Genomic DNA, 27,655 nt, shown 5'->3' on the forward strand with positions numbered 1-27,655 from the left:
CCAGCAGCCATTGCACGCCCAAGCCTGCAGTCGCACCTTCGCACCAGGACGCCGCCAGGCATCCGGCGTGCGCCGCACTCGTCCTCCGAACTACACATCCCGGCTCTCCCCGCGCAGCCTGTGACACTCCTTGGACCGCGAGTGCGGAACGGGGTTTCAACTGCGCCTCTCTTGCTCGGACCCGGCCCTGGACCCGACTTCAGACTCGAACACCGCTTCACCATGGAGGAGGCGGACCGAATCCTCATCCATTCCCTGCGCCAGGCCGGCACGTAAGGACACAGCCCCCGCCCACCCCGGAATGCCCACATCCGGGACTCCAAAACTCTGGACCCAGTCACCCGGGAACCTTAAAACCCCAGACCCTGACATCTAGGGCTCCAACTTCCAGGACCCTAAGACACCCCCTCCTTACACGGACACACACACACACACACACACACGCATGCACGCACTCTGACAGCAGGGAGCTCCCAAACAAACCCTTTGCCCCCAGCACTTGGTAAACCCCAAATTCCAGGACCCAGGCATCTCCAGAGCTTAAAACCTTGGATCCTCAACACCCAGGATCCTGAAGTATGTAGTTCTTGACATCAATACTCCGGGATCCTGGTATTAAGAAAATCGAAGCCATCTTGAGAACCAGGGAATTTAAACACCCAGGACGCTGGCACTCAGAAACCCTGGGACTGGATACTTGGGAACCTTCAAACCCTGTTTCCCAACACCTGGGCTTTTAAAATCCCCAGACCTTAAAATCTGGCGGCCTCAACACTTAGTCACCCTGACACACAAGGACTTCTGCATTCAAGGACCCTAAGAACCGAGGACGCCAACATCTAGGGATCCTGATTTCTGGGTTGCTTGAAACTAGAAGGTCTTGATATCCGGGGATCTTGACATCTAGGGACCCTGACATTTGGAACTCCTGCAAACCTGAGCCCTGAGATATCTAGTCTTAAAACCCTAGCAGCTCAATATCTAGGGGCCTCTGACGTGCAGGGAGCATGATACCTGGGGATCCAGAAACACAGAGAGCATGCCACCTGGGTCCCTTGCCCTTCCCAGACCCCAGAACTTTGAGATTTTTAAGGATATGGCAATTTGAGGTTTTTTTTTTTTTTTTAAAAATTCAGCTCCCTTACGTCTACCATTAGGACCTAAGGACTTCCCCAGTTCTTAGTTTTCCAAATGGAAGTTGAAGTCACCAACACCCAGGACCTGTCTGAACTGTGACCATCCCTCTCCCACCCCACTCCCACCCCAATACTAAAGCTTCCATAAGGCAGCAGGGCCCAGCCTGATCCCTTTTGCCTGGCCTGCTTCCGGCCTGCCCTCTTTTTTTTTCAGGGCAGTCCCTCCAGATGTGCAGACTCTACGAGCCTTCACCACGGAATTGGTTGTAGAAGCTGTGGTCCGCTGCCTGCGCGTCATCAACCCTGCTGTGGGCTCCGGTCTCAGCCCCCTGCTCCCTCTGGCCATGTCTGCCCGGTTCCGCCTGGCTATGAGCCTGGCTCAGGCCTGCATGGTGAGTGCCCTTCTCCCAGTACACACGGCCTCTTCCTTCCTCCTTCACAAAGTCCCCGAGCTCCTTTGAAATGCTCGGCTTTCCTCTCTGCCACCTCCTCTTGTGGCTGAGCATTCATTAGTGGTTAAGGACGCTGACTCTGTGGTCAAACTGCCTGAGTAGCTCAGACCTTCACTACTAACTGTGTGACCCTGACCCTTCTGGGCCTTGGTTTCCTTATTTCTGAAACTGAGGTGATAAAAGTAGAGTTATTAGGAGCATTATATGAGTTGATCTAGTTTGAGCCTGGGCTGGCCCTGGCTCCCACATTTTAAGCTTAGCGCCACTAAAGCAGTGCTAAAATTTTACCCCACTATGTTATCCACTTAGGAGATCCAGGAAAAGGCTTGACTTGGGTCACAGGCTCTCTCCTAAATTAATCACTATGTGCACTGATCGGCCTCACATGGATCACATGGTCATCCCCGTAGGACACTGTGACTGGCTGCTCCTGCAGGATCGCTTGGGAGTTGGGGGTCAGAGGGTTACCTGAAGGAAAGTATGCTGGTTAAGTAGAACTGTGTCTCTACTGCATTCCCCCTCGTGGCCCTGCCTCTCCTGAGAAAAATTCCCAACCTGTCTCTCTCCCAGGTTAAGTGCCCTGTGGTGAAACTCTCATACCTCCCCGGTACAGATCTATGCCCAGTTACTATGCCTAGGCCCTCTGAGTAATGTCATTTCTCTTGGCTTGCTCGCTCTGTGATGTAGGGTCAGTCCCTTAACCTCTTTGGGTCCATTTCCTCACATGTCAAACCTGTGTGAGAGTCGCACCTCCCATCTAGGGTTGCTAGGAGGAGTAAAACTCAGTGAACATAGAAAAAGTGGGCTAGAGCTCTGTTTAAGTGGTGTTATGGCTCTGAGAGAGGCCTGATCTGGTGGCTTGCATTCTAGCCACCTCTGGCTACATGACGAACGTGAACTTGGCCAACAGACCTAGGATATGGTGGCAGAGGGATAGTAGAGTAAATACAGTGAAAATTTCCTTTAGCTCCCCCTTCCCCGGCCCTGGGGACAGGGTGGTCAGGTTTCTTGAATTTGGACCTTGCTTATGCAGTTTCTCTCTCTTCCCAGGAGGCCAAGGTGCTCTGCCCATCCCTTAGCTCTCAAGTTCGCCTGGCTCTCAGGGGTTCTCAGGTTCTTCTGCTGTCCACCTCTTCACATGCCCCACACCCAGCACTTTCTGCCACTCAGCCACCTCCATATTTTGGTGTCTGTCACTTCACACACCTGACTCCTGGAATGAGTTTCTGTATCAGTCACAACTCTTTGATTGCAGGTGTCAGAAAAAACCCAAAGTAAAGTTGTTCGAAAACCGGTGGTTTTCATACTCTTGTGACGGTGACCCTCTGACATAAATCCTCCTGTTGTGACCTAATCCACACACATAGGCAGATAATAAGGATGTTTTCTGAGTGTCTACCCTGGGCTGGACACTGTGCTAACATGGTATGATATTCCTTTGTTCTCCTGACAACTTTCTCAAGTAGATACTGTCAGTATCCCCCCCTTCTTTTTTTTTTTTTTTTTTCCAAGAGGAGGAAAGTAGAGCACAGAGAACTTAAGTGATTTGCCCGAGGTCACACAGTGGGTCAGAGGCAAATCTTTAATTTGAGTCTGGGAAGTCTACTTTCAGAGTCTGTGGAGCTCCAGACCAATGGCAATTCTTACAGAGAATCAAGCTTTCCTTCTGGGCCTGTTTCTCAGGCCCCATGCAGAACCCTGATGGGGACTATGAGCTCTTAAAGCAGGCACATAGGGAACCCATTTTACAGCTAGGAAACTGAGCTTCCAGGTAGTTCAGTAATCGGTCAAAGACCTTAGCCAGTTAGTGGCCTGGGCTGGATTTCATTCCCAGTCTTTTCACACCAAAGCCACTAAGTCCCTTTTTATTTTTTTAAAGGTCTTATTTATTTATTTGACAGAGAGACACAGCGAGAGAGGGAACACAAGCAGGGAGTGGGGGAGAGGGAGAAGCAGGCTTCCCGCAGAGCAGGGAGCCCAATGGGGGGCTCAATCCCAGGACCCTGGAATCAGGACCTGAGCCGAAGGCAGAGGTTTTAATCCACTGAGCCACCCAGGACCCCTCTAAGTCACTTTTGTTTCGAGTAGGTCATTTTATTAGTCAGGGTCCAGTCTGGGGACCAAAACCCCAAGTGTAATTTGAGCAGGGACATTTTAATACAAAGAACTGTTAATTAGGTAAAAGGTGGTTAACCACTGAAAGGGTAAGAGAGATCTCCAGGGTGTGATGGAAGGAACATGGTATCTTGCAGTCTCACACTCCAAACCGTTCACTTTAACTGGTCTCTGTGTGTCTTTATAGTTTTTTGTTTTTTGTTTTTTAAATGCAGATATAAGCAAATGTGAATATACTTATTCCCCCCCCCTTTTCTCCTTTCTATCTTTTTTCTTGCTATAGTAGATTTTGATTGCCCGGTTTCTGGTTGTAAGCAGTGATTCATGACACATAACAAAAGTCCCATCCACCTAACTTAGTAACCATCTAGGGTATGTACGAGCCACGAAGCAAGGCAAGAACCTATTTCTCTGAAATAGTCTAAAAACCCTTGTATCACACAGATAGATCCCCTTGGAGCATTGTGTTGACTACGATTGGACATTGGATCCTTCCTCTTCATGGTCTTCCATATTCTGCTCCGTTTCCTGCTTGTTCTGCTCCAGGGAGCACATCTGCATACTCTGCAGTCTGGAAGGCAAAAAGCAAAACCAGAAATCTGCTTCCTGGTTTGGAGCCAGGGAGAAAGGCCCTCTTCTCAGTATCAGAAGGGTCTGCCTGAGGTCATTTGGGAACTCCCAAGGTTTCTTTGCAGAGCCCTTCCCTTTTCAGGGCTTTGCCCATTTGTATTTCTCCTTCTCCTTCTCCTTCTCCTTCTTCTTCTTCTTCTTGTTCTTCTTCTTCTCTTTTTAAAGATTTTACTTATTTACTTGACAGACAAAGATCACAAGTAGGCCGAGAGGCAGGCAGAGAGAAAGAAGGAAGCAGGCTCCCTGCGGAGCAGAGAGTCCGATGCGGGGGCTCGATCCCAGGACCCTGGGACCATGACCTGAGCTGAAGGCAGAGGCTTTAACCCACTGAGCCACCCAGGTGCCCCTTGTATTTCTTCTTTAGCAAAATTCTTTTTTCGTTACCTTGGCTGTTCTGTTGAGAAAAGGCTCCCTAAGGGACCCACACTCTGTCGTAAATTAATAAAGTCTGTCACGCGGAGGAAGAGGAGGTGAGGGCAGTGAACCCGCAGCCTTTTGAGGGTAATTCGGAAATCACAGCACTGTGATAGAGTTGGTCATTTTAATTTATGGGAAATCTGTAAAACAAGGGAAAATAAAGACTAGCTACCTATTCCCACATTTGGTTTAAGGAATCGAAGCATGGAAAATAGAGAGGGCTTGACACAGTATCCACCATTATCATCGTCACTGGTATTCATTTTTTACGGGTGCTGGAGGAGGAGATGCTATATCTCAGAAGTGGTAGAAGAAAGCAGCGGCTGATAGCACTGTAAGAATCAAAAGGGAGGGAGCACTTGGGTGGCTCAGGCGGTTGAGTGTCTGCCTTCGGCTCAGGTCTTGATCCCTGGGTCCTGGGATCGAGCCCTGTGTCAGGCTCCCTGCTCAGCAGAGAGCCTGCTTCTCCCTCTCCCTCTGCCTGCCATTCTGCCTGCCGGTGCTCTCTCTCTCTCTCTCCCTCTCTCTCTGTCAAATACATAAATACAATCTTTTTTTTTAAATAAATAAAATCTTAACAAAAAGAATTAGAAGGTAGATAATCAGAGTCGTCTTCATACAGAGGAGGAAGACTCTTTTCTCCTTCTTACCTTTTTTTTTTCTTAATCCCCCCGCAAAGCAGCATTTAATGTATTAAATGCTTAGACATTTAGGGCGTTTCCAGTATTTTGCAAATAATGCCGTAAAGAGGAACCTTGTGCATCTGTCCTCTTGAATTGTTCAGGGCATGGCTTCATGGTCAGCTCCTCAGAGCAGGCTTAGCAAAGTGGAAGAGTAAAAGCAGATGTTATTTTTGGCCAGTTTTGCCCAGTTGCCCTCACCTGGCTTTGTTTCATTTCTGCCTTCCCACCAGCCGCGCTGGGGAGAGCACCTGCTTCTCCATAGCCTGGCCCACTGATTTGTGCCCCTTCAGTAGGTGAGGAATGATATCTCGGTATCATTTTTCTCCCCAGCTTTGTACTTGGACAAACGTTTGTTAGCTTTGTGCTCCATTCTTTTCTCTGTACACACACACACACACACTTCTTTGCCGAACCATTTGAAAGTGGCCGACAGCAGGATACCCCACACCTACAATTTTCATCACACCTCTCCTAAGTAGGACATTTGCCGAATCCCTGAAATTTAATATTGATAGTATATATTTAACAATTGATAGTAATATATTAGAACAACAGTATCTCCTATCCAGTGCCTGGTGGAATTTCCCTAGCTGTCCCCAAAATGTCCTTTGTTGCTATTTGTTTGTTTGTTTTGTTTTTAACTGGGGAATGTATCTAATCAAGGACCCTACATTTTGTTTCACTGTTACTTCTCTAATCTTGCATAGTCAACAGTCCTCCTTGGTTTTTGTTTCTATGTTTCTTTTGTAATGACAAATGTTTTTGAAGAGCCCAGGCTGGCTGTTGCCTGGACTGGCTTACCCCTTGAGTTGGAGTGTTTTCTAATGAGCGGATTCAGGTTTTGGGCAGGAACGCTGCCCTAGCGATGGTATCTCCCTCCCAGCATGCACCCGGAGGACGGATCGTCGCAGTGTCCTGGATCAGTGATGTGTGTGTGTGTGTGAGATCTCTCTGTGTGCTTTCAGTCTGCAGCAAGGTTGGGCATATTTGCCTAGGTTGAAGGACCATTTTCATTTCTTTTTCTGTGAACTGCCTCTTCCTATCTTTCGCCGACTTTTCTCTTGCATTGCTGGTCTTTTCTGCTTGTTTGATTTTAGACACTCTTTATAGACTAGGTAGATTTACTCTTTGCTTGTGATGTGAACTCCATATACATTTTTTTTTTTTTAGCTTGTCATCACTTTTGTGACTTTGGTAATTATATTCTTTAAAATTTTTGTTTCTTTTCAGGGATTCAGAAATACTTGTCTTCTCTTCTGTGACATGTGGATTTGGGGTCCTAGTTAGAAAGGCCAGAGCCTTTCTTACTTCTTGCTCTCTGTAGCATTGACTATAATCACTCTGTGATTCCCACCCCTGTCCCCTGCAGAGGCCTGAAGGCCTTTGGGGAGCCAAGGTGAAGTTGAGAGGGTGATGGTTGGTGAGAGAGTGGGAGCCTTTGTGGTCCAGGCCCAGGGCTTCCGGGACAGGGGAATTCTGCCTGTCTGACTGATAGAGGCTACCTCCCCAACCTCTAGGACCTGGGCTATCCCTTGGAGCTTGGCTATCAGAACTTCCTCTACCCCAGTGAGCCTGATCTCCGGGACCTGCTTCTCTTCTTGGCTGAGCGTCTGCCCTCTGATGCCTCCGAGGATGCAGATCAGCCTGCAGGTATGGTCTGCCCAGGGCATGGTGGGGGTGAAGGACAGCATGGTGTTACTGGGTGTCGTAGGGGCCCGAGAGAGGTGGAGGTGGTAAAAAGGTTGACTGGGGGTGGGGTGGGGGATGTATCTTTGGGAGAGCTGGGGGAGGCAGGGGAGGATTGGGGCTGGGGGAGGGGATTCAGGGCAGGGGGAGAGGGTCCTGGGCTTGGGCTGCCCCAGGTGGGAAGTTGGTGCTGGGAGGGACCTCGGCCTCTCCTCCTCCTCCTCCTCCTCCTCGCTCCCCCCCTCCACCACTCCAGCCACACCAGCCTCCTTGGTGCTTCTCTGACCCTCCAGGTGTGCTCCTGCCTCGGGGCCTTTGTATTTACCAGATTATTCTTCCCCTAGATATCTTCCTGGTTCACCCTCTTACCTTTTAGAGCATCTTTTCTCATGTCACCTCAGGGAGGCCTTCCTTGGACTGCCTTGTTTAAAATTGCGTGCCCCTCTCAGTGATCTTGACCCTCCTCTCAGATCATCACCTGACAGCTTTCTGTCTTGTACTTTTGACCTGAATCATGTTCTCCTCTACCAGCATGCCAGCTCTGTGAGGGCAGGGGTACTTCTCAGTTTGTTCACTGAAGTATCCCAAGAGTCTAGAACAGTGACTGGTACACAGTAGGTGCTCTGTAACTGCTTGTTGAGTGGCCGAGGGTGAGAAGGCTAGCTAGCTAGATACGCATCTATGGGGAGGGGGGTCCAGGAGCCGTGACTGCTTTCCCAGGGTTTGTATTTTTGCCGTTATGGCCTTGTCATCTGATGGATGCTCCTTCCCCACTCTCCCACAGGGGACTCAGCTATCCTTCTCCGGGCCATAGGGAGCCAGATCCGGGACCAGCTGGCCCTGCCCTGGGTCCCACCCCTCCTCCGCACTCCCAAGCTCCAGCACCTCCAGGTGGGACCCATCAACTCCCATCGATGTTGCCTGTCCCCACCTTGGCCCCATCTGGGCGCTCAGGTGTTTGGCCTCCCTCCCACCAGTGGCCCCCACCACAGTTCCTCATGGAGGCTCTGATTCTGCTCTCCCCACCCAGGGCTCTGCCTCCCAGAAACCTTTCCACACCACCAGGCTGGTCCTGCCTGAGTTGAGTTCCAGAGGAGGTAAGCCTGAGGTTGTGGGGACGGGGCTCAGGAGAAGGATGGCCGTGGTAGGCCTGGTGCCCTGGGCCCAGCGGGAGGGCTAGCGGACTCTGTTCCTGCCCCCAGAGCCCCGGGAGTTCCAGGCGAGTCCTCTGCTGCTACCAGCCCCCACCCAGGTGCCCCAGCCTGCCGGGAGGGTGGCCTCACTCCTCGAAAGCCATGCCATCCAGCTCTGCCGGCACACGGGCCGGGACCGCCCTGGAGACGAGGACTGGGTCCACCGAGCACCCCGCCACCCCACCCAGGTACAGCCTGAAGCTCGGCTCCCTGCTTCCGAGGCCCCTGCTCATGGCTGCTTCCTACTGCTCCCATCTCAGCATACCCTGGTCCTCTGTGCCCTCCTTTCCCGACTTGGTCCCTCATCACCTCCCCTCTGCATGCGCCTAACTGGCTCTCCCCCTGAGAGAACACTGAGGTCCGAAGGACTGGGAACCTCAGACCAGTCACTCTCCTCTCCCCTCCCCAGAGCCTCGGTTTCCAGTTCTGAGACTTGGGCGGGGGTGATAGTGCCTTCCCCTCAGGCTAACGCTCCACCGAACAACCGGCATGTTCTTAGCAACCAGAGAGGTCAGGGTTTGCCCCCTTCCCTCCTGTTTCTATTACCTTCTTCCTGCCCCCGAGTCTCTCGTCGTTTCTCTGTCTCTGCCACTGTCCTCCGTGCTCATTTTTTCCATCCCTAGGTCTCTGTGCTGGCTCTTCTGGTCACTGTCGTTCTCGTTCTGTGGTGTTACTGCCCCTCTGTCTGTCTCCTCCTTTCCAGACTGTCTCTCCCCTTCCCTTCTGTTCACCTCTGGCACTCACTTTCCACCTGCCCCTGTGTCCCCCGCTGCCATTTCTTCCATCTTGACTTCTGTCTTTTTAATTAATTAATTATTTTTTTGGACGTTTATCGTTTTTAAACTCGTAGACATTTTCAGACACAGAATATTCTAATGAATCCTAGGTGCCCCTCATCCGCTTTCAATTACGAGCCTTTCACCAATCTTTCTTCATCTTTTCTCCCCGAGTTGTTCTTTTTTCAGTATTATTTTAAGGCAAATCCCAGTATACATGCCATTTTGACTGTACATACTGAAGTATACATCTCTTAACTCATAAGGGTGTCCACTTTTTAAGGTAACCCCTGGGTCGTTTTCACACCTGATAACATTAACACCTTAATACCATCCGTCACTGCATTCTTAATCAGATTTCCCCAGTTGTCTCGAAACTGCTTCTGTTCATTCTCTCTCTCTTTCTCTCTCTCTCCTACTCTGCTTCCACTGCTTCTTTGCCCAGCACCTCTGACTCTGTCTCTGCTCTGTCCCCACGTAGCCTTGCCCCATCAACCTCTGATTTGGAGGCTGCTGATTTGCTGCCTTTCGCCCTTCCCTCAGCTGCCTTCTATGTGGGGAGTGAATGGGTGGAGAGAAGCATGGCTGGGGGGGGACACACTGTCCTTGGGGACCTCCCAGACCTGGTGCGTCCCGAGAGGGGAGGACTGGGCCCCCTCGGTGGGAGAGGCGACTGGGTGGAAGCCCTTTGTCAGGCGGCTCCCTGGAGGAGGCAGGACCTCGGGTGCTCAGCTGGCCTCGACAGCCTCCCATCTGCGCTGCCTTCTGCGTCCAGGAGGATACACGGGCCCAGCGACAGCGGCTGCAGAAGCACCTGGCTGAGCATCTCCGCCAGACCTGGGGCCGACCAGGGGCTCCCGCGCAAGCCCGAGACCTGGGAGAGCTGCTGCAGGCCTGGGGTGCGGGGGCCAGGACTGGTGCTCCCAAGGGCTCCCGTTTCACCCACTCAGAGAAGTTCACCTTCCATCCGGTGAGTGGGTCTGAGTGGCCCCGGGCGGGCTGGCAGGGCCGAGGCAGGCTTGCAGGTTCACTGTCTGTGCAGATGACACACTTTATCAACATAGGTTCCTGTGTCCCCACTGGGTGTGCCCTCTGTGTGCTAGGGGGTCCCCTGGCTTCTCAAGAGCTTCCGTGGAGAAAGGGGGGAGGGGTGGAAACCATGGCAGGGTGTAGGGGTGCTTTGTGCAAACCCCAGCTTCCCCGGATGGTTTCCTTGGACATGTCTTCGCTCCTTGACCTAGAGGGGCCATCATCCTTCTTGTATCGGGGTCTGGAAGGTTTCTTCATGAGCAAGAACTCCAGCCTGTGGTCTCAGAGCGTCTGGGTCCCCTAAACCTGCTCTGACAGCCGTCAGCCATTGAGTGGACAGGAGTATGGCGCTCGGAGGGGCTGCTGAGGCTGGGCTGGGAGGGGCAGGGCCTTCTCTGACAGCCAGGATACCCTCATCTCACTCCCCCAGGAGCCTGAGGTCCAGGCAGCCCAGGTGTGCGATGTGCCGGCCCCCTCCCAGCGGCCTGAACAGGTAAGTGGAGCAGCGGAGAGGGTTCTGGGCTCCTGCCCTGCCTAGCAGGCCTGACACCCCACCCCCACTGGCCTGTCCCTCTTAGGACACGAGGGCAGCCCAAGAGCAGGAGCTGGAGTCTCTCCGGGAACAGCTGGAGGGAGTGAACCGCAACATCGAAGAGGTTGAAGCCAACATGAAGACCCTGGGAATCAACCTCGTGCAGGTGGGGGATAGGGGTGGGGGAAGGGCTGCCCACCTGGGGTTGGATCCTGGCAGGGCCTAAAGGGCCTAGAGGGACTTAAAGGGGCTGAGAGGGCTTGGTGGCGGTCTGCTGATGTCAGAAGGGTTCAGAGGCAACGTCGGGGACCTGTGATCTCTTGAGGCTTCAGGAGAATCAGTGGGGGTGAGAGGGGGACGTAGGGTCAGGGGCGTTGGAACTGTGGGGGTTAGGGGCACCTGTGGGTTTCAGTCAGGATGTGTTGGTGTCTGTGAGAATCAGGAGGGGTGTGAGCATCTGTGAGGGTGCGATGGGTCTGTCTGGGCAGCGGCTTGTGGGCCTTGTCAGGGCTTCCGGGGAAGGGGGAGGGGGTCATTGTGGAGGCAGAGGGATCAGAGGGGCCTGTGGGTGTCTGTCACCATCAGGAGGGGTCAGGGGGCTGCTAGAGGGTGGAGGGGTGTGTTGTCATCTGGGGGCGCTTAGGCTCGGTGGGGGCTAAAGGGCTGTGACGTGTGGCTGGGCTCCTCCACCAACAGCAGCGGGGGTCTTGGGGTGCCAGGTAGAGGCAGAGCGTCGTCAGAGTGAGCTCAGCGTGGCGGAGCGTGAGCAGGTCCTGCGCTTGAAGAGCCGGGCGGCGGAGCTGCTGCCTGATGGGGCTGCCAACCTCGCCAAGCTGCAGGTGGGGCTGGCAGCGGGGCTGGGCGGGAGGGCCGGAGGCGGAGGGGTCCAGCCTGTGTGACCCGGATCCTCTCCCATCACCCGAAGCTCGTGGTAGAGAGTAGCGCCCAGCGGGTCATCCACTTGGCGGGTCAGTGGGAAAAGCACCGGGTCCCTCTCCTGGCTGAGTACCGCCACCTCCGAAAGCTCCAGGATTGCAGAGAGGTAGGTTGTCAAGTCCCTGGGCTGTGGGTGGGGTGGGTTTGGTTCCTCCCTAGGGGGCCGTCCTTGTGCTGTGCTCACTGTCCCTCTGCCCCTGGGGTCCTGGCAGCTGGAATCTTCTCGACGGCTGGCAGAGATCCAGGAGCTGCACCAGAGTGTTCGAGCGGCTGCCGAAGAGGCCCGCAGGAAGGAGGAGGTCTATAAGCAGCTGGTAAGGCCCGTGCGGGGGCCTTGAGTGGCTTGGAATGGATGGGGACTGGGTCCCAGGAGAGCGTCTGCTGTGTTCCTATCTAGGTGTCTGAGCTGGAGACCCTGCCTAGAGACGTGTCCCGACTGGCCTATACCCAGCGCATCCTGGAGATTGTGGGCAACATCCGGAAGCAGAAGGAAGAGATTACTAAGGTGCATCACTGTGGCTGTGGAGGGTTGGGGCCAACAGGCAGACATATGCAAGGAGCAGAAGCATGTAGCATGGCCACACAGGGACCTCACGCCCTCTGAAAGGCAGAGCTCTCTAGCCACTGTCTGGGTGTGAGTGTGGGCTCATGGCTGCCCTGTTCTCTGCCAGATCTTGTCGGACACAAAGGAGCTTCAGAAGGAAATCAACTCCCTGTCTGGGAAGCTGGACCGGACATTTGCCGTGACCGATGAGCTTGTGTTCAAGGTGCGGGCCTGGCTGGGCTGGGTCGGGGGGTACAGTGGGTGCTAGGCTCCCGCCTGCCTGTCTGCTCACAGGCTAGCTTGGGCCTCTGCCTGGTGTGAGCCGTGTAGGTACACTGCGGCTTGGGCCCTGCTGTAAGCCACGGAGGGGGAAGTCAGGGGAGTGGGAGAGGGTGGACTTGGGGTCCTGGAGGTGGTATGTGTGGGGGGTGAGGGGGAAGCCCACTGGTCCCTTCTGTCTGGTCAGGATGCCAAGAAGGATGACGCTGTTCGGAAGGCATACAAATATCTAGCTGCCTTGCATGAGGTGAGTGGAGAAGGATGCTGGGGGCCGGCCGGGGTGGCGTGTGGTGGGGGTGCAAGCCTTCTGCTCTTGCCGTCCCCAGAACTGCAGCCAGCTCATCCAGACCATCGAGGATACGGGCACAATCATGCGGGAAGTTCGAGACCTTGAGGAGCAGGTGAGGCCCGGGGGTAGGAGGGGAAACCAAGGCAAGCCAGTGGACAGCACCTCGGCTTATGCCCAGAGAGGCTGTGGGAGCAGACATAGCCCATGGCTGGACTCTTAGCCTTGCCCCTTAGTAGCTGTGTGTGTGACCTGGCACCAGCCAGTGGCCAGAGGGCCCCAGCTTCCACCCGGAAGGGCCTTGTACCTGCTTCCCTTGGCCATTGGCAGAGGCTTCAGCCAGAGTATGTAGTGGCTCATGCTGCCACGTTAGCACATGACACTTTAGGCAAACAGATGGCACGTGCAAAGACCCTGCGTTAGCATGCTGTTGCAGGAGGAGGGTGGGAGGAGCAAGGAGGGGGCCTCAAGTGGCCTTAATTGAGACAGGTGGCAAGCAGGAACTGGGACAGGGGCCCCACACACTGAAGGCGTGCGATTTGCCTTGCCTTAGATCGAGACAGAGATGGGGAAAAAGACCCTCAGCAACCTGGAGAAGATCCGCGAGGACTACCGAGCCCTCCGCCAGGAGAACGCGAGCCTCCTGGGGCGGGTCCGGGAGACCTGAGGAGCTGCAGCGCCGGTCTGCTCCTGGCATGGGGCAGGGAGCTGGGATGTTGGGGGTGCTGGCCAAGCACTTGCCCTAGCCATTCCCTCTGTTGGCTGCGCTCCTCCTGCTGTGGCCTTGGGCCCAGATCCCCGCCCTCCTGACCCCAACCCTGATCTGGAGTGATCATCCAGAGCATGGGAACTTGGCTGCCCTTTATTGGAGAGGGTGCTGGGGTTAGGACCTTGGATCCCAAATAAAGAAGGGGCTCTGTCTGCAGTCTAAGCTGAGGCCTGGATGGGGACATAGCGTTCAAGGCCGGGGTGGTGGGGCTGGCGGCAGGTGAGACATGGGATCTATTTGGCGATTCCGTGGGTGTGGCTGTGAAAGCCCACTTGGGACCCCGGAGACCCACTGGGGTACCAAGTGCATGTGTATGCACTTGTGACGTCCCTGTGTGTTCTCTTGGCCTGTGTGAGCGAGCTGATGTCTTGGGAGCTGCATGAGAATGTGCATGACTGGGGTGTGTTTGTGTGGCTCTTTGGGACCTGAGATCCTAAAGGTACCAAGGCTGCTTCTGTGCAGGGCGGGGGTGGGGTGTGCTGGGTGCACCCCATGTGACACCACATGCACGTGTGTGCCAGGCAGGGGGATGGCCGTGGGTGTGTGCTTCAGGGGTTGTGGGTTGACAGGACCATGCTCAGGTGCGATGGTCTGTGAGGCTGTAGAGGTTGCGGTTATCCGAGAGTACTGAGGCAGGTTCTTGGTCCTGTGTCCAAGGGACAGGATAGCCCGTGTGTGTGTGTGTGTGTGTGTGTGTGTGTGTGTGTCTTCCAGCCCAAAGGTCACCTGTCTGAGCGACCGAGGCAGGCTGTGTGTGTGGTTGGTGTGAAGGATCAGTTTGGCTAAAGAGCTTGTTGTGGGAAGCTGGGCCAGGGGGCAGGGGCCAGGGCCCCTCTGAGCAGCCTTGGTGCAGGGCGGATGCTCCAGAAGGGTGGTCTGCTGAGGCTCAGGGTCCCTGGCAGGCAAGACCGTGCACACCTCACTTCTTGGCCCCAGTGGGCATGTCCAGGGCCCATCACCCCTACCCCCGGCCACTTCCACCCCCTATTTCAGCCCCTGTCCATCCTTCCTCTTTTCCTTGGTTTTGAGGTTAGGGGCCGGGTGTGGGGTTAGCACTCCTGCTGGGCCTCTGGCTCCTCTTCTTGCGGAACTCGAATTCATCCACGGTCCACACGGCCCCTTTCTCACTCTCCACCCGCACGAAGCACTTGTGCAGGCTTAGGTTGTGGCGGATGGCGTTCTGTGGGAAGAAAGCCCACCGGGCCGGGGGTAGGGGGAACGGCTAGGCAGTCAGCCTCTGAGGTCAGCAGGACCCAGCCCAGACCAGCCTCCCAGCCCTTCCCAACATGTCTACAAGCCCCCCCCCCCAAAACCACGCCACTCCTGAGCTCGGCCCAGCACTCCGGTGACATTGGAGGCCCTCCCAGCCACTGCCATTGCCAGAAGAGCTCACCTTCCAGGTGGCAGGGTGGTTTCTGAAGAAGGCAAACATGCGCGTGAACCAGTGGTAGATCTCGTTGAGTGTCCGCTGCTTCTCGGGAGCCTCCAGGATGGCCTGGCGGTTAGAGGGTCAGGTGGTCAGGGAGCCCTTCCCCTGAAGTTGGGCTGAGAGTGGCAGTGGCCCACCCTGGGTGTCTGACAGGGGTGGAGCTGGGGTGGGCAGGGGAAGGGAGGGAGGGAGGCTGTGTGCGGTGATAGGTCAGAGACAGAGTTAGAAGTGGGGTGAGGTGGCGGATCAAGGCTGAGGTCGCAGTAAGTCTGGTTCGGGGTAGGCCTGCGATTGGGTTAAAGGTCTGGGATGGAGTTGGAGCTGGCCGCCTCCACGGGAGCAAGACGTCAGGGTTTGGGAAGGTCAAAACCCAGGAGTAGGGCCAAGTTAAGGATGTGGGAGGGGTAAAGGACCAGGCAGAGTTAAAGGTCAGCAGGGAAGGGGCTGGTTAAGGGTCTGGCTGGGGATGGACTGGGGCAAGTTGAGGGCTGAGGGATGGGATGGCTTTAAGGTCAGGAGTCCGAGGCGAGCCTAGTGATGGAGTTATTTTCTGTGTCAGGCATGTGCTTAGAGTCAAGGTCAAGAAAGAATTTGGTTGTATGTGGTCATTCAGGGTCGGGGCTTGTGTTAGGTGTGGAGTGAGGCTAATGGTCAGGGGATGGGGTCTGTTTGGATCTAGGAGTGGGGTAAAGGAAAGGGTGGAGATTACCACCACAGTGAGGTTCTGGGTCAGGGTGGGGCCAGGCAGGGGAATGTGTGGTGTTGGGGATGGGTTAGGTGTGGGCCTAGGATGAAAGTTCTGGGCAAGCATTAGGGAGATTCAAATGAAGGGGCTGGGATTGGGTGAGGCCAAGGGTCAGATAGGTGTCACAAGGAAGGGGTGAGAGGCAGGATCCTGCCGGCTTCTTGGGGTATGTGGGGGCTGGGGAAGGAGGATAGTATCTGTGGTGGGGTTAGGGCAAGGGGCAAAGATCAGGGTCATTTGGGGGCCATTTTACAGGTCTGGGAGGGGGTTAAGTATGGGGTCGAGGTGGGCCCCAGGAAAGGGGGGGAGGTGAGGGCCAGAATTTGGCTCACACAGGTCTGGATAGTGGTTTCATTTTGGGTTGAGGGGGCAGGTCTGGGGTGAAGCTGGCATGGGGGCAGGTGGGGAATCCTGTGGGAGGCCTGGGTTTGTTCATGAGGGAGCCTGACCTGGGGGCTCTTGGAAGGAGGCTGGGAATGTGGGAGCCTGGTGCTCCCCTTCCTCCCCCCACCCCCATTTCTTTTGCTTCTCCTTGCCCCACACTGCCTGCTTACCCAGCGGATGAGGGTGGCATAGGTGAAGGGGGGCCGCATGTTGTGGAACTTGAAGTAGTCCATGTTGTGGAAGAATTCTGTAGGGGGTTGGGGAGGATCAGGTCCCGTCCTGGAGCTCCTCGCTCCCTCTTCCATCCCCCATGCTACAAGGAGAGGCTGCCCAGCTGAGATCCCTCACTGCCAGTTGTCATCCTCACGGTGACCATGCTGAGCATTGGGCGCTGATGTGACATTTACTGCTTGTGCTACTTGCACCAAAATGGGCCTCATTGTCACCGAAGTTGAAAGGAAGTGAAATAACTTGCACACCAGAGGGATTCAGGTGGCCAAGTAGCAGAGGCAGGATGGCACTCAAGGACCCTGATCCCTCTTAAGCCCACAGCCCAGGCCCTGCGGGCAGCCCCTGGATCCATGAGCTTGGGAGAATCCCCCCCCCCCCCGCTTTTCCTTGGAGGGGGCAGGGAGAGTCCCTGGGGAGTGAGGGGAGCTAGTTCCCTCCCTGCCCTCCCTTCTGACAACCGAATGGAGTAGCCAAAGCCCAGATTGAGTGAGCCCCAGGCCCTAGGGGAGATGGGGCTGGACAGGAGAAACCGCAATGGGGGGGGGGTGGGAGCAGGGGGCTTACAGGCTTTGGAAACGCTTAAAAGCAGCTTTGGCAAGGGGTTGTGTTTTCCCAAAGGCTGAGTGGCAGTGCTGGGGAGGTTTGGTGCTGGCTGTCTCCCACCCCGGGCCAGTGGGGCATGAGGGGCTGGGGGTAGGGTGCATGGAGGCTGGACCATGTAGGGATGTGGACCATCCTTACCTGGGAACGTGCTGTTTCCATGGCTGCCCCAGAGGTGCCTCCTCACAGCGAACAGGCCATCGGGGGCCTCCTGGGGGCTGGGCCACGCTGGGCCAGTGGTGACGGGAGTGCCACTGGCCACGATGCAGCATGAGCCCTTGTCTGATGACACCTGAGGGAGGAGAGAAGAGAACGGCTGGTGATTCAGAGGCTTAAACTTTTCACTTCAATTTTAAATAAGTATTTTTTTTTTCCAAAGCGAGGGCACTCTCTTCCCAATTCCAGTCTGATACAGAATCCCACAAAGCAGCATTGAGCTGTATGATGCCGGGGCCACGAGCTGGGGCTGAGTTGGGCTCCCTACCCAACTGTGACCTTAATCTTAGGGATGATAGTAATAACTATCGTGAGTGGCTTCACGAGGATTTGATAAATTAACCCCAGCAACATGCTCAGGAAAGGGGCCTGGTCCCCGGAGCCAGGTCCACGGGTGTGTGGCCTGTGTGATCACAGGGGTCCCTGCCCTTGTGTACTGCTCTGTGGGGGTCATCTTGAAACCTGGGCCCCATATGTCTATTTTGCACCAACCCCTGCCCCCTGGGTGTTACACGGCCAACCCTGCCCACGGCACTGGCTCTGTTGTCCAGTAAATGCTTGGTGATTTGCTGTTGCTTTGAAAACCCAAGATCATGATGTTTTGGGACCTTGGGGGGATTTGTAACCGAGGGGAGAGGTCTCCAGGTCTGGGCATGTTTGGAGCTGGGGATGGGGGGCACAGAGTCCCAGGGTGTGGGTGCAAGGGCAGGTTCCCTCCACCCCCTCCAGCCGCCTGTACCGCTTGTGGGCCCAGGGTGGCTCACCGTGGATGGGGCTTTGGTCAGGGCCATCTTCCCAGCCAGGTGGGCCTGCATTGCTCCCAGCTTCTCCTTCTCCAGCACCAGCTGTGAGGACAGGCGCAAAGTGAGGCCTCAACTTGGCCTTTCTCTGCCGCATCCTGGCTCAGGCTGTGATCCTCCCTGGGAGTGCCCTACCTCCTCCCTTCCTTTATGCCAGCCCCCGTCCTGGGTGAACTTGGCTCCTGGCACAGGGTAGACGGAAGGCTCGCCCATCATCCCCCAACCACCCCTCTCCTCTGTCACCTGCTGCTCCAGAGACTGCACCACCTCCCTCTGGAGGAGACACTGTGCCTTGCCCTTCTCATCTAGGAGATGGTCCGCCTGGCAGTGCCTGGGTAGGGGGAAGAGTCCACGTGGGTGACTACGGTGGGCCTGGCCTCCTGGCTCACCACTCCAAGTGAGGAGGGCCAGACCTTTTGGGAGGTGTCTCCTTGGTGCCTCAGCCTCCTCCCCTCTCTACCTCAGTCTCCCTCTTACACCTGCTGTTCCTTCAACACACGCTAATTGGCATCTCTGGTACCAGGCCTGAGCTGGCCACTGGAGCCTGGCCAGGGTGCTGGAGACTCTGTTGGAAGGCTGGTGAGCCGAGAGGTAGGCGAGGGCAGGAGAGGCACTCCGGGTGGGGAGGGGTGGACAGCCTTGCAAAGTCATGGTCGTGAAGAGGACAGGGTGTAGAATTGCCACTGATAGTTGGGTATGGTGGGAGAAGGGGGGGTGTGTGTATGTGTGTGTGTTGGGGGAGGCAGCAAGAGTCACTGTGAGAATCTGGAACTATGGGGATCGATGAAATCAGGAGGGGTAGGGGAGCAGAAGCCTGGCTGCCTGGATTCAAATTCCAGCTCTGTGACTTAGGAACTGGGTGATCTCGATTAAGACACTTAACTTTTTTATGACCTCAGTTTCTGTATCAGTAAAATGGAGGTAGGTAATAGTATACACCTCTGTTATGATGCCCCATTACACAGATGAGGAAACCAGGGGCCAGAGAAGCTAAGTAGCTTGCCCAAGGCCACGCAGCCAGTGAGTGGGATTTGAATCTATGGTCTTAGCCTTTGCCTTTTGTCTCATCACTGTACTGAGATGAGGCCTGAGCTGAGACCTGTACCACAGGCCTTTTCCCACTCACTGGGGACCCTCCTGGACTAGTATGAGCCTGGATCACTCACTTGAAGAAATCCTCTGGCTCCTCGAAGACCTTCTCACATCCGGGCCACTTGCAGACACCATTTGCCAGCAGCGAGTAGGAGCCCTGGGGCACGGTCGAGAGGGCACTAGGAGGACAGAAGGTGTAAGGGGAGGCAACGGCAGAGCAAGGGTCCTTCCCAGCCTGGTCCACTGACCTGTCTTTCCTGGGTGTGCTGGGGCTTGGGAAGGTGCAGAGCAGTGCGGGCTCCCTGGACACCCACTCCAGGCTGGCCACGTTGATCCCTGTGGGTGGGGATGGCGTACCTTTGGGACCCTTAGGCTGGTCCCTCAGGCTTAGCCCACAGACTCTCATTTTGAACTTCCCACCCTCCTGAGCCTCTCAGGCCCTGATTTCCAGGGACTCTGTTGGCCCTAACACCCAAGGCTTCTTGGGGAGCAGCTCAAAGGCTGCCATTTGTGAGCGCTGACATTTCAGCTGCAGAGACCTGCGGTTCTGTGATTCGTGCCTTTCTGCATCTTTAAGGTTCTGAGCCTGACATTTTTTGGAGGCCGGAGTTTCCCAGATGATAAGACCCGATGCCTCCGACCTCCTGAGGGCCGCCATTCAGCAGCCTACACGGCTCACATTCACGCCCTGGGGGGTGGGGGTGGGGCTTGGGGTTCTGTAGAGAAGCAGGGTGGGGGGTGTTACCAGGTGGCAGGCCAGGCCGGGCCTTGAGGGAGAAGACACTGGTGGCAGCAGTGGGTGGCGGCAGGCTGATCATAGCTGGGCTGTCCAGTGGGCGAACCTGCAGCACGGGGGTCCGAGGGTGGGTATCCACCGTTGAGAGCTGGGGGCACACAGGGGCTGTGGTTCAGCCTCCACCCCACCGTGGCACCCAGTTGTCCCACCTGCTCCCGCCGCCCTGCCCATTCCCGGTCAGTACCTGGTGCATGAAGTGTGGCCTGTCCTGGAGGAGGGCTTGCAAGTGGGGCGAGGGGCCCAGCCGTGCCCCAGAGGGTGCCACCATGACTAGGGGCACTGTGGGCAGCTGAGTGGGGAGAAGGCAGGCATGTGAGATGCCATCCTTATCCTCACTTTTCTACATGTCTAGTTCATACACTCCTCACCACAGCCCCACATGGTAGGTATTCTGACCATCCCCATTTTACATATGTGGAAACTGAGGCTCAGGGAGAGCGAATGACTTTTTCAAGATCAAACAGCTAATAAGTGGCTGAGTTGGCCTCAACTCCGTCACCTCATATCTCTGGGCACCAGCCCTCTCCCTTGTCATGTGGGGATGCGGACACAGGGCCATGCCTGTGGGACCATGATAGGATCTCCTCTCCCGAGACCGGGATTAGGAGGTCGGGGAGAGCCTTGAATCTCTGAGACTTGCTAACTGGGGACTTTCTTGGCCCCGTGACATCTGCATAAGTCACAGACTTGCCTGGGACCCAGAAAACCACTTCCTGTGCCCCAGCTGGGCCCCCCGCCCAGTGCCACAGTAAAGGTCGGCACCTGTAGGCCCAGGTACCTCACCCTGCCTGCCCCATCCTGGGCCCTGGGCCTCACCTGCAGCTGCGATGGTGGCATGGGGTTCAAAGAGGAGGAGGAGGAGGCATGGGCCCCGCCTCGGAGGTCCCGGCCCTGGAAAGTTGCCCCTGGGCCCTTGGCCCCAAGCAGATCTGAAGTCTTGGGTGTAGCCCTCCAGTTGGGTGAGGCTCCCGGGGATGGGCCAAGCACCAAGGAAGGGGCCGAGGGCTTGGCTGGCCTGGGGTTGGGCATTGAGTCCTTGTCCGAGGGCAGGCTGTGGGGACATAGGGGGAAGGAGTTACACGTGTCCCCAGCGGTGGTGTGAACTGCTTGACCACTTGAACCATGTAGACCACCCCTTGCCCCGTGCCCCGGTCAGAGCAGGCATCAGTTGGGGCCTGTCCTCAAGGGCTCCACGGCTGGACCCCAGCTCCGATCATGCGTACATGTGGCACACACCCATGCATACCTTGGTGTTGGGAACGCAGATGTGCATGTGTCTCTGCACACGTCTCAGGTGCAAACGTGCCCGGCTCTGGCACTCAGCCTGCCCGTGCGTGCTGGCAGAGTGCTGGTGGTGATGTGTCCTCCACAAGGGAGGTGGGGGATTGGGGTTGTTTCTGGGGCCTCAGCCACAGGCAGGTGTCAGCTTTTCTTCTCCCAACTGCTTGGGGCTCGTCTCCAAGCCTTAGTCCCTGGTCTTCCCTGCACTATACACAGGGCATAAAACATTTGCTGATCCTGCTGGGACTGGCTTCTGATTCTCTGGGTGGCATTATTTTATCCCAGTGACCTGGCATTTACAAGAGTGGAGGGGGGCATGGACTCAAGGTCCTTCTGGCTGCGGGGAGAGGGACAGACTCTCGGAAGGTGAAAGCTGGGGTACTGGTGAGGAGGCTCCTGTGACAGTCCAGGCAAGTGACAGTGGTGGCACAGACCAGGATGGTGTCGGTGGAGATGGTAAGTTGGTGGATTCTGAGTGTGCTTTGAAGGTGGAGTCAGGAGAATTTGCTGGAAGCTTGGATGTGGTGGGGGCTGGTGAGAGGGGGAGGGTCAAGGAGACCTCTGGCCTGGTATTTGCCTGAGCAGGCTGGAAGGACCAAGTGGACATCTTCTGAGCTGGGGGGAGCAAGGTTGGGGGTGACGATCCAGGGGTGGATAGACACGAAGAGTCTGGCATTAGACACACTTGTGGAAATACTGAATGGGCAGTGGAGGATGGGAGTCTGGAACTCAGGCAGTGGGGGGGTCTGAGCATCTCTGGGCTCCTGCCTTGCACGAAGCTGACATGGCAGGGGCCAGAGAGGAGGGAGATCTCAGGTCCCCTGAGCCAGGGCTGGTGGGAGCCTCTTGACTCAAGCCCCACCAGCGTTTACCCCAACTCTGCTCTCCAAGCCTGAGCTCCTACTAGATGCTGTGCCTGGAATGTCTGCTCTTTCTCCGTATCCCCTATCTGAATCCCATCCAGAAAGTCCTCCATAATGGCATTGGGCTCCTTTGCTGAGCCCCAGAACTGAACACTCTGTGACAGGCAGGGCTTCTGCTTCTCAGAATCCCAGTCTAAGAGGAAGCTGGAGCTGGAAGGGACCGCCTAGTCCAACCACCACTTTACAGAAGGGAACACCCGGGTGCGTTCCACTGTCCCACGGCAACTTGAGAGCTCCCTGTCTTTGTCTAGAAAGTGTGTGTGCGTGCATGTGACTCCCCACCACACAGCACTGGGTTGGGCACACAGCTGCCGATAGTAGCCCAAGCTGGCACAAGGGGGGTTTAGGGGAGCAGCTGCACCTTCCTTTCTTTGCTGTCAGCTCACGGGATTGTCAGGAGCTCTGGCATGGAGGGAGGTGGGGGTGAGAATCCAGGTAGTAAACTCTTAGTCTCTTGGTGCGGGGGGTGGGGGTGGGGGCATTACATTACTGTGTGAGAAGCAAGAGCCTGGATCTGTGGAGGCTCAGGACTCAGGGACTATGAGGAGGCGAGCAAATGAATGAAGGTGGAGATCAGGGAGAGGCTTCTAGAAGCCAACGCATGCCAAAGACTGCCAGCAGTCCTCCAAGAGCTAGAAGGGAGGCATGGACAGATCATCCCTTGTAGCCTCAGAAGGAACCAGCCCCACTGGCACCTTGATCTCGGACTTCTGGCCTCCAGAAGTGGGAGACCATAAATTTCTGTTGTTTAAGCACCCCCCTCCAGCTTGTGGTAAATGGTTATAGAAGCCTGAGTAAACGAATACCAACTTTGGTCCATGAGTGGATGGTCTCCACCACTCTGGCCTGGCCCAGACAGCTGGCCCATGGTCACTTCTGACGGTGCTGGGACACTTGGCTGGGGCTTATAAGAAATCTCTTCCTCAAACATATCTGGAACGTCCAGCCTCAGGGAAGCACAGGGACATTCTCAGAAAGGGGACATAGATGCGGTCTGTCTGGTGGTGGGGAACCTGGAGGGCCGGGCTGGGCAGCCAGCTTCCTGCATTGTCTCTTGGGGCGTCCCTTTCTGACTGTTTCTCAGAAGCTGCATGGAGGTTGTTTCTGGGACACAGAGAGCGTTTTCATATCGGGGTCTGCATCTGGGCCCTGTTGTCACATCCCCAGATTTTCCGCCATTGACGTCATGGCGGCCGGATGCGCAGGGCTTCATCGGCACCAAGGAGGAAGAGAAGGGGGCAGATCCCCCCCCACGGGTTTCGTTCCGAGAATTGGCTGGCCCATCCTGCAGCTGCCTTGGCCCAGGTGGGGGTGATGTGGGTGCTTGCGGATGTGGTGAGTGACGTCCATCTGGCCACCATGACAAGTCCTGGGCCCTGTAGACTTAGGCCATGGAGAGACCAAAGGTTTGATGCTTGGGGACTACCATGCAGACCCTACAGCTGTTGGGACACTGAGGGTCTTCAAATGGTACTATGCCAGAACCTCCGAATCATAGAACGTCATTTCTTATGTTCAAAGGATCCCAGAGTCTCAAACCCCCTCTGTGAGGGTCTTTGGGTCCAACTTCACAGATGGTGAAGGCCAATGTCAATGGTGTCCAAACTCACCGAAACTCCCTGAAGGACAGGCAGCTCACTACCTCACAGGGTCTCTGGCCTTACCAGGCTTGGCATTGTAGGAAGCCTCTGCCTCTTCTGCCTCTTCTGACAGTTTCCCTCCCAAGTTCTGTGACAGAAGACTCCCCTGATCCTGGGGTTGGGCTCGGCCATTAACTAGCTATAACTCTCCTTGGTCTTGCATGTAAGCTGGGACAGTAATTGTACCCCTCGTCCCAAGTTAATGCACATGAAATGCTTAACAAAATGTCAGTGATGGTAAATGAACACGTGCAGGGCCTCAGTCTCCCTGTTCATTCTGGGACCATGTTCCTGTACTCATAGCTGTTCCACAGGAGATGGGGAGGAAAGGAGGGGGAGCTAGAGGCCAGCATGCCTTTGGCTAGGGCCTCATGGTGGGGGACACGAAGAGCCTTGGCCAGTAGGGAGCCCACTGCCAGGCTCTCTGGAGGGGTCCCAGGGTGGAAGTTCCCGGGGACCCGTGCCCACTCTGGGGATATGGTTGAGCTCTATCCACAGACAGACCCATAGAAAGACTGGCTGACTTACATCCTTCCAGTATCACTACCCTGTGGCCACAAGGCCTTCTGAGTCATGGGACCCTGGGACCCCACCCAGACTAGCTCTTAGGAGGTTGGGCTCCATACTGGCCCATATGGCCACAGAGCCTCCTGCCTGAGTAAGGGTCCAAGTTGTGAGAAGGCAGAAGGGGGAATGGCAGCAGCCAGGGGGCAGCTCAGCTCCCCCTCCACCCCTCATGGGTGCTGAGAAGTAAACCGAGGCCCACAGTGCAGGGGAGAGACAGAAGCAGGGTCCTGCCAAGAGTCCTACGGTCTGAGTTTGGGTCTTAACTCTGCCATTCCATCCCTGTGAGGCCTTGGGAGAGGCCCTCTTGCCCATCTCCAGGCCTCAGTTTGCTCCTGCGTACACTGGGCAGAGAGAGGCATGGAGGAGATAAGGGCCAGGGCCCTTCCACTTTGTGTCTGGGGGACCTGCTACATGTCTGCAGGGCATCAAATCAACAACAGCCCCTCCAGCCAGGGGACTAGCTGAGAGACAGGGATACACAAAGAGACAGAGACAGAGAGAGACAGACAGACATAGGGGGAACACAAAGACCCAGAGAACAAGAGATACAGAGAGATGGAAGAAACATGAGGTGGGAAAGAGATACACAGAGAGTGAGAGATGCTGAGGGAGGGAGAGAGAGAAAGGGAAAGAGAGAGAGAGAGAGAAAGGAGGGAAGAGGAACTCAAAGGAACAGAAGTCCTAGAAGTATACACAAGGAAGGAGAGAATGAAAGAAACAAAAAGAGTAAGAGAACAGCACAGGGGGATGGGAAGAGGATGAGGTAGGAAGAGGGAGAGGGCGAGAGAGAGGGAGACATGTCCCAAATAGAGAGAGAGACAGAGACAGAGAAAGAGGGAAACAGAGCGGGGGTGGGGGGAGAGAGAGAGAGAGAGAGAGAGAGAGAGAGAGAGAGAGATGGATGCCCCAAATAAGAATAGTTGTTGGTCTCTGGCTACAGGAACTGAGGCTGCATCAGATAACAAGGAAAAAAGAAGGGCAAGATGCTGGCGGGGCTGGGTGGTGGGGGGCGGCCTGTGCTCGGGGGATATATTGTACTGTGAAGCAGCAGTCAGCAAAGTGCCATGGCTCAGACACTGGGGAACAGAACAAAACAGAAATCTCAATCACAGACGACTGTCTAGAGGGAAGCAACTTCGTGATAAATGTGGCGTTTCAACCTGGGAGACAGCAGAGGCTACACTATTTGACAAATGCTTCTGGGAATATTAAGGGAAAGATAAAAGTTAGTTAATGAATAATCAGTCCATTTTCCCCACCAATTCCTCTCTGGCCAGTTTGAAATGTCGCCAGTCAACATATACCCTGAAACACATTCCAGATTTATTAAAGAGATAAGTAAGAATATTTTCTTAGGTTTCTTGTATGCCAGCCCTATGCTAAGCACTTACATGGTAAATACATTTAATCCTCACAACAACTCTTTGAGGTAGGTGCTACTATAATCATCATAGTACATACAAGGAAATGAAGGTACAGACAAGTTAAATGCCTGGCTAAAAATCATACAGATGGCTTGGGGTGAGGTTGGGCTTGTCCCAGACAGTCTGGCTCCAGTAACCACACTCTTAACCTCCACAGCAAATGGAAAAAATGAAGCCATAAAAGAGACTAGAAGCCAACACAGGTGAACATTTATCTCATTTTCAAGTGGGAAAGGACTTTCTAAGCACAAAACCAGAGACAGTAACCACAGAAGGAAAGAGTAACCCATATGTCTATATAAAAACATCACAGCATCACAAAACTCCATAAACAAATAGAAAAAGTGAGAGATGAATTGGGGGAAAATATCTGCTATACCTGTATGCCTATTGGAAGGTTAATATCCTTTCTAAATAAAAGGTTGTGACAAATCAATAAGAAAAAAAAATGATGAGCACTCCATTGGGACTAAGGATATGACCAGACAACTTAAGAAAAAGTACAAATGCTCAATAAATAGTGTAAATAATCAAAGAAAGCAAATGTCAACAATGTGATAATATTTTTCCTTACCTGGTATGCTGAAAAAGGATTTAAAAAAATGATAATACCCACACAGGGCTGAGTACAAGAAGCATATAACAGGACAACCTTTTGGAAGAACGATTTGCAGAGAGGGTCAGACAACCTTAAAAATGCACGTGCCCCTTGTCTCAGCAACTCCATTTTCAGGAATCCAAGGAACTAATCAGGGATGATTATGGGGGAAAGAACTAGAAACAACCTGAATGTCCAGGAATTGGCACTTGGTCGAACCAATCGTGGTTCATACCAGTGTGAGGACAGTCTTGACAGCCACGAAAGATCATATGTTGAAACAATTTTTAGTGATCTACAAAAATGCTCCTACTAATTGAATAAAGCAGGAGCAAAACCAATAGAGAGTGAGATGAGCTTTTCCCACCCTGAACAGCCTGCTTAGTTCCTGGACATGGACTCTGGACACACACACACACACACACACACTCACACACACAAGGTCCCAGGGTAGGACCACACAGCTAAACCACGACCAACAGTGGCACAAAGTACCCCCCAGGAGGTCCCTTCGTGCGGTGCAAGCCCAAGTTCAATTAAGTGCTCAGCCTGACCCAACAGCTCACTATTCTCCGTCGATCGGGACAAACAGAACTGATGCTCACTCTGGTAAAATGGAAATGTCCTCATCAATGTTACTCAATCCACTATTATTAGGCACCAACGGTACAAAGCTCTGTGCTGGATCATGGAGCGGGGAAGGCTACACAAGAGAGCAGGAGAGACAGTGGGAGAAAGAGGAAAGGAGATAGTGGGAGTGTGGTGAAGATGGAGGAGACAGAGGCAGGGAAGCTGGGCAGAGCCAGAGAAAGGGTGATGGAGAGTCTGAGTGCCAGGGAAACAGACTGGGAGACAGAGCAACACAGAAAGAGGGAGACAGGGTGAGTAGACAGAGAGGGATGGGAGCTATCAGGAGACAAGAGACGAAGAGGAGGGAGGGGTGTAGTTGAAATTTCCAGTTACACCTGGACAGTTTCAAATTGTTCAAAGCTCTGAAATTCACAAAGACTGGCAGTTGGCCTATTTAAAAAAAAAATCCTGCCCATCTACATAGCAATCAATTTATTTATCATTGCCTCTGCTCATGCATTGATCAAGCACTTTCCTAATCAGTCTGCCGGCATTTATTATTACTATTATAATTGTAAAAAAAAAAAAAAATCTCTTACCTGACTGGAACCAAAGGAGCTGTCTTGCCGGTACCAGAGGTCCCCTGACCCCCGCCCGGTGCCTGCCTCACTACCATCTCCTCCACTGGACCCGCATCTGATGGGGGAGAGCGGGGACACTCACCTTGGTGAAGTGGACTGACAGAAAAGGATCAGTCTGGCTTGTGGGAAACTGTCACATATCAAAAACAACTTTGCTTTTATACCGAGAAGAAAAACCACGGTGTGGAAGCCACAGACCTCTCTCTCTCTCTTCTAATAATCCAATTTTTTTTTTTTTCGATGAGTGTGTGTGTG

General features: G+C 54.5%; 2 protein-coding genes across 4 annotated transcripts; one reads left to right on the top strand and one right to left on the bottom strand.

The window, feature by feature from the left end:
• Positions 1-48: 48 nt before the first annotated feature.
• Positions 49-13,625, top strand: CCDC22 (coiled-coil domain containing 22). Its single transcript, XM_032330985.1, has 17 exons — positions 49-272; positions 1,351-1,528; positions 6,951-7,083; positions 7,904-8,010; positions 8,150-8,216; positions 8,322-8,500; positions 9,864-10,058; positions 10,548-10,610; positions 10,696-10,815; positions 11,369-11,488; positions 11,575-11,691; positions 11,798-11,899; positions 11,983-12,090; positions 12,257-12,352; positions 12,596-12,655; positions 12,735-12,809; positions 13,248-13,625. Exons 1-17 carry the CDS (start codon positions 223-225, stop codon positions 13,359-13,361), a joined length of 1,884 nt encoding a protein of 627 aa, XP_032186876.1. The 5' UTR covers positions 49-222; the 3' UTR covers positions 13,362-13,625.
• On the bottom strand, positions 13,541-27,655 carry FOXP3 (forkhead box P3). Of its 3 annotated transcripts, XM_032330988.1 has the most exons (12): positions 27,483-27,654; positions 20,573-20,803; positions 19,941-20,045; positions 19,706-19,844; positions 19,209-19,296; positions 19,035-19,139; positions 18,112-18,199; positions 17,833-17,913; positions 16,994-17,144; positions 16,192-16,268; positions 14,857-14,958; positions 13,541-14,643 (listed from the first exon to the last, which is right to left on the bottom strand). In XM_032330988.1, the coding sequence occupies exons 2-12, from the start codon at positions 20,783-20,785 to the stop codon at positions 14,494-14,496; spliced, it is 1,299 nt and encodes a 432-aa protein (XP_032186879.1). In that variant the 5' UTR covers positions 20,786-20,803; positions 27,483-27,654; the 3' UTR covers positions 13,541-14,493. The 3 variants fall into 3 exon arrangements, with proteins under 3 accessions (XP_032186879.1, XP_032186878.1, XP_032186877.1); XM_032330987.1 differs by having other exon boundaries at positions 19,035-19,296; positions 19,706-19,802; positions 27,483-27,655; XM_032330986.1 differs by having other exon boundaries at positions 19,035-19,296; positions 27,483-27,655.

The sequence above is a fragment of the Mustela erminea genome, chromosome X, assembly GCF_009829155.1.
Source record: "Mustela erminea isolate mMusErm1 chromosome X, mMusErm1.Pri, whole genome shotgun sequence".
Classification (NCBI taxonomy): domain Eukaryota; kingdom Metazoa; phylum Chordata; class Mammalia; order Carnivora; family Mustelidae; genus Mustela; species Mustela erminea.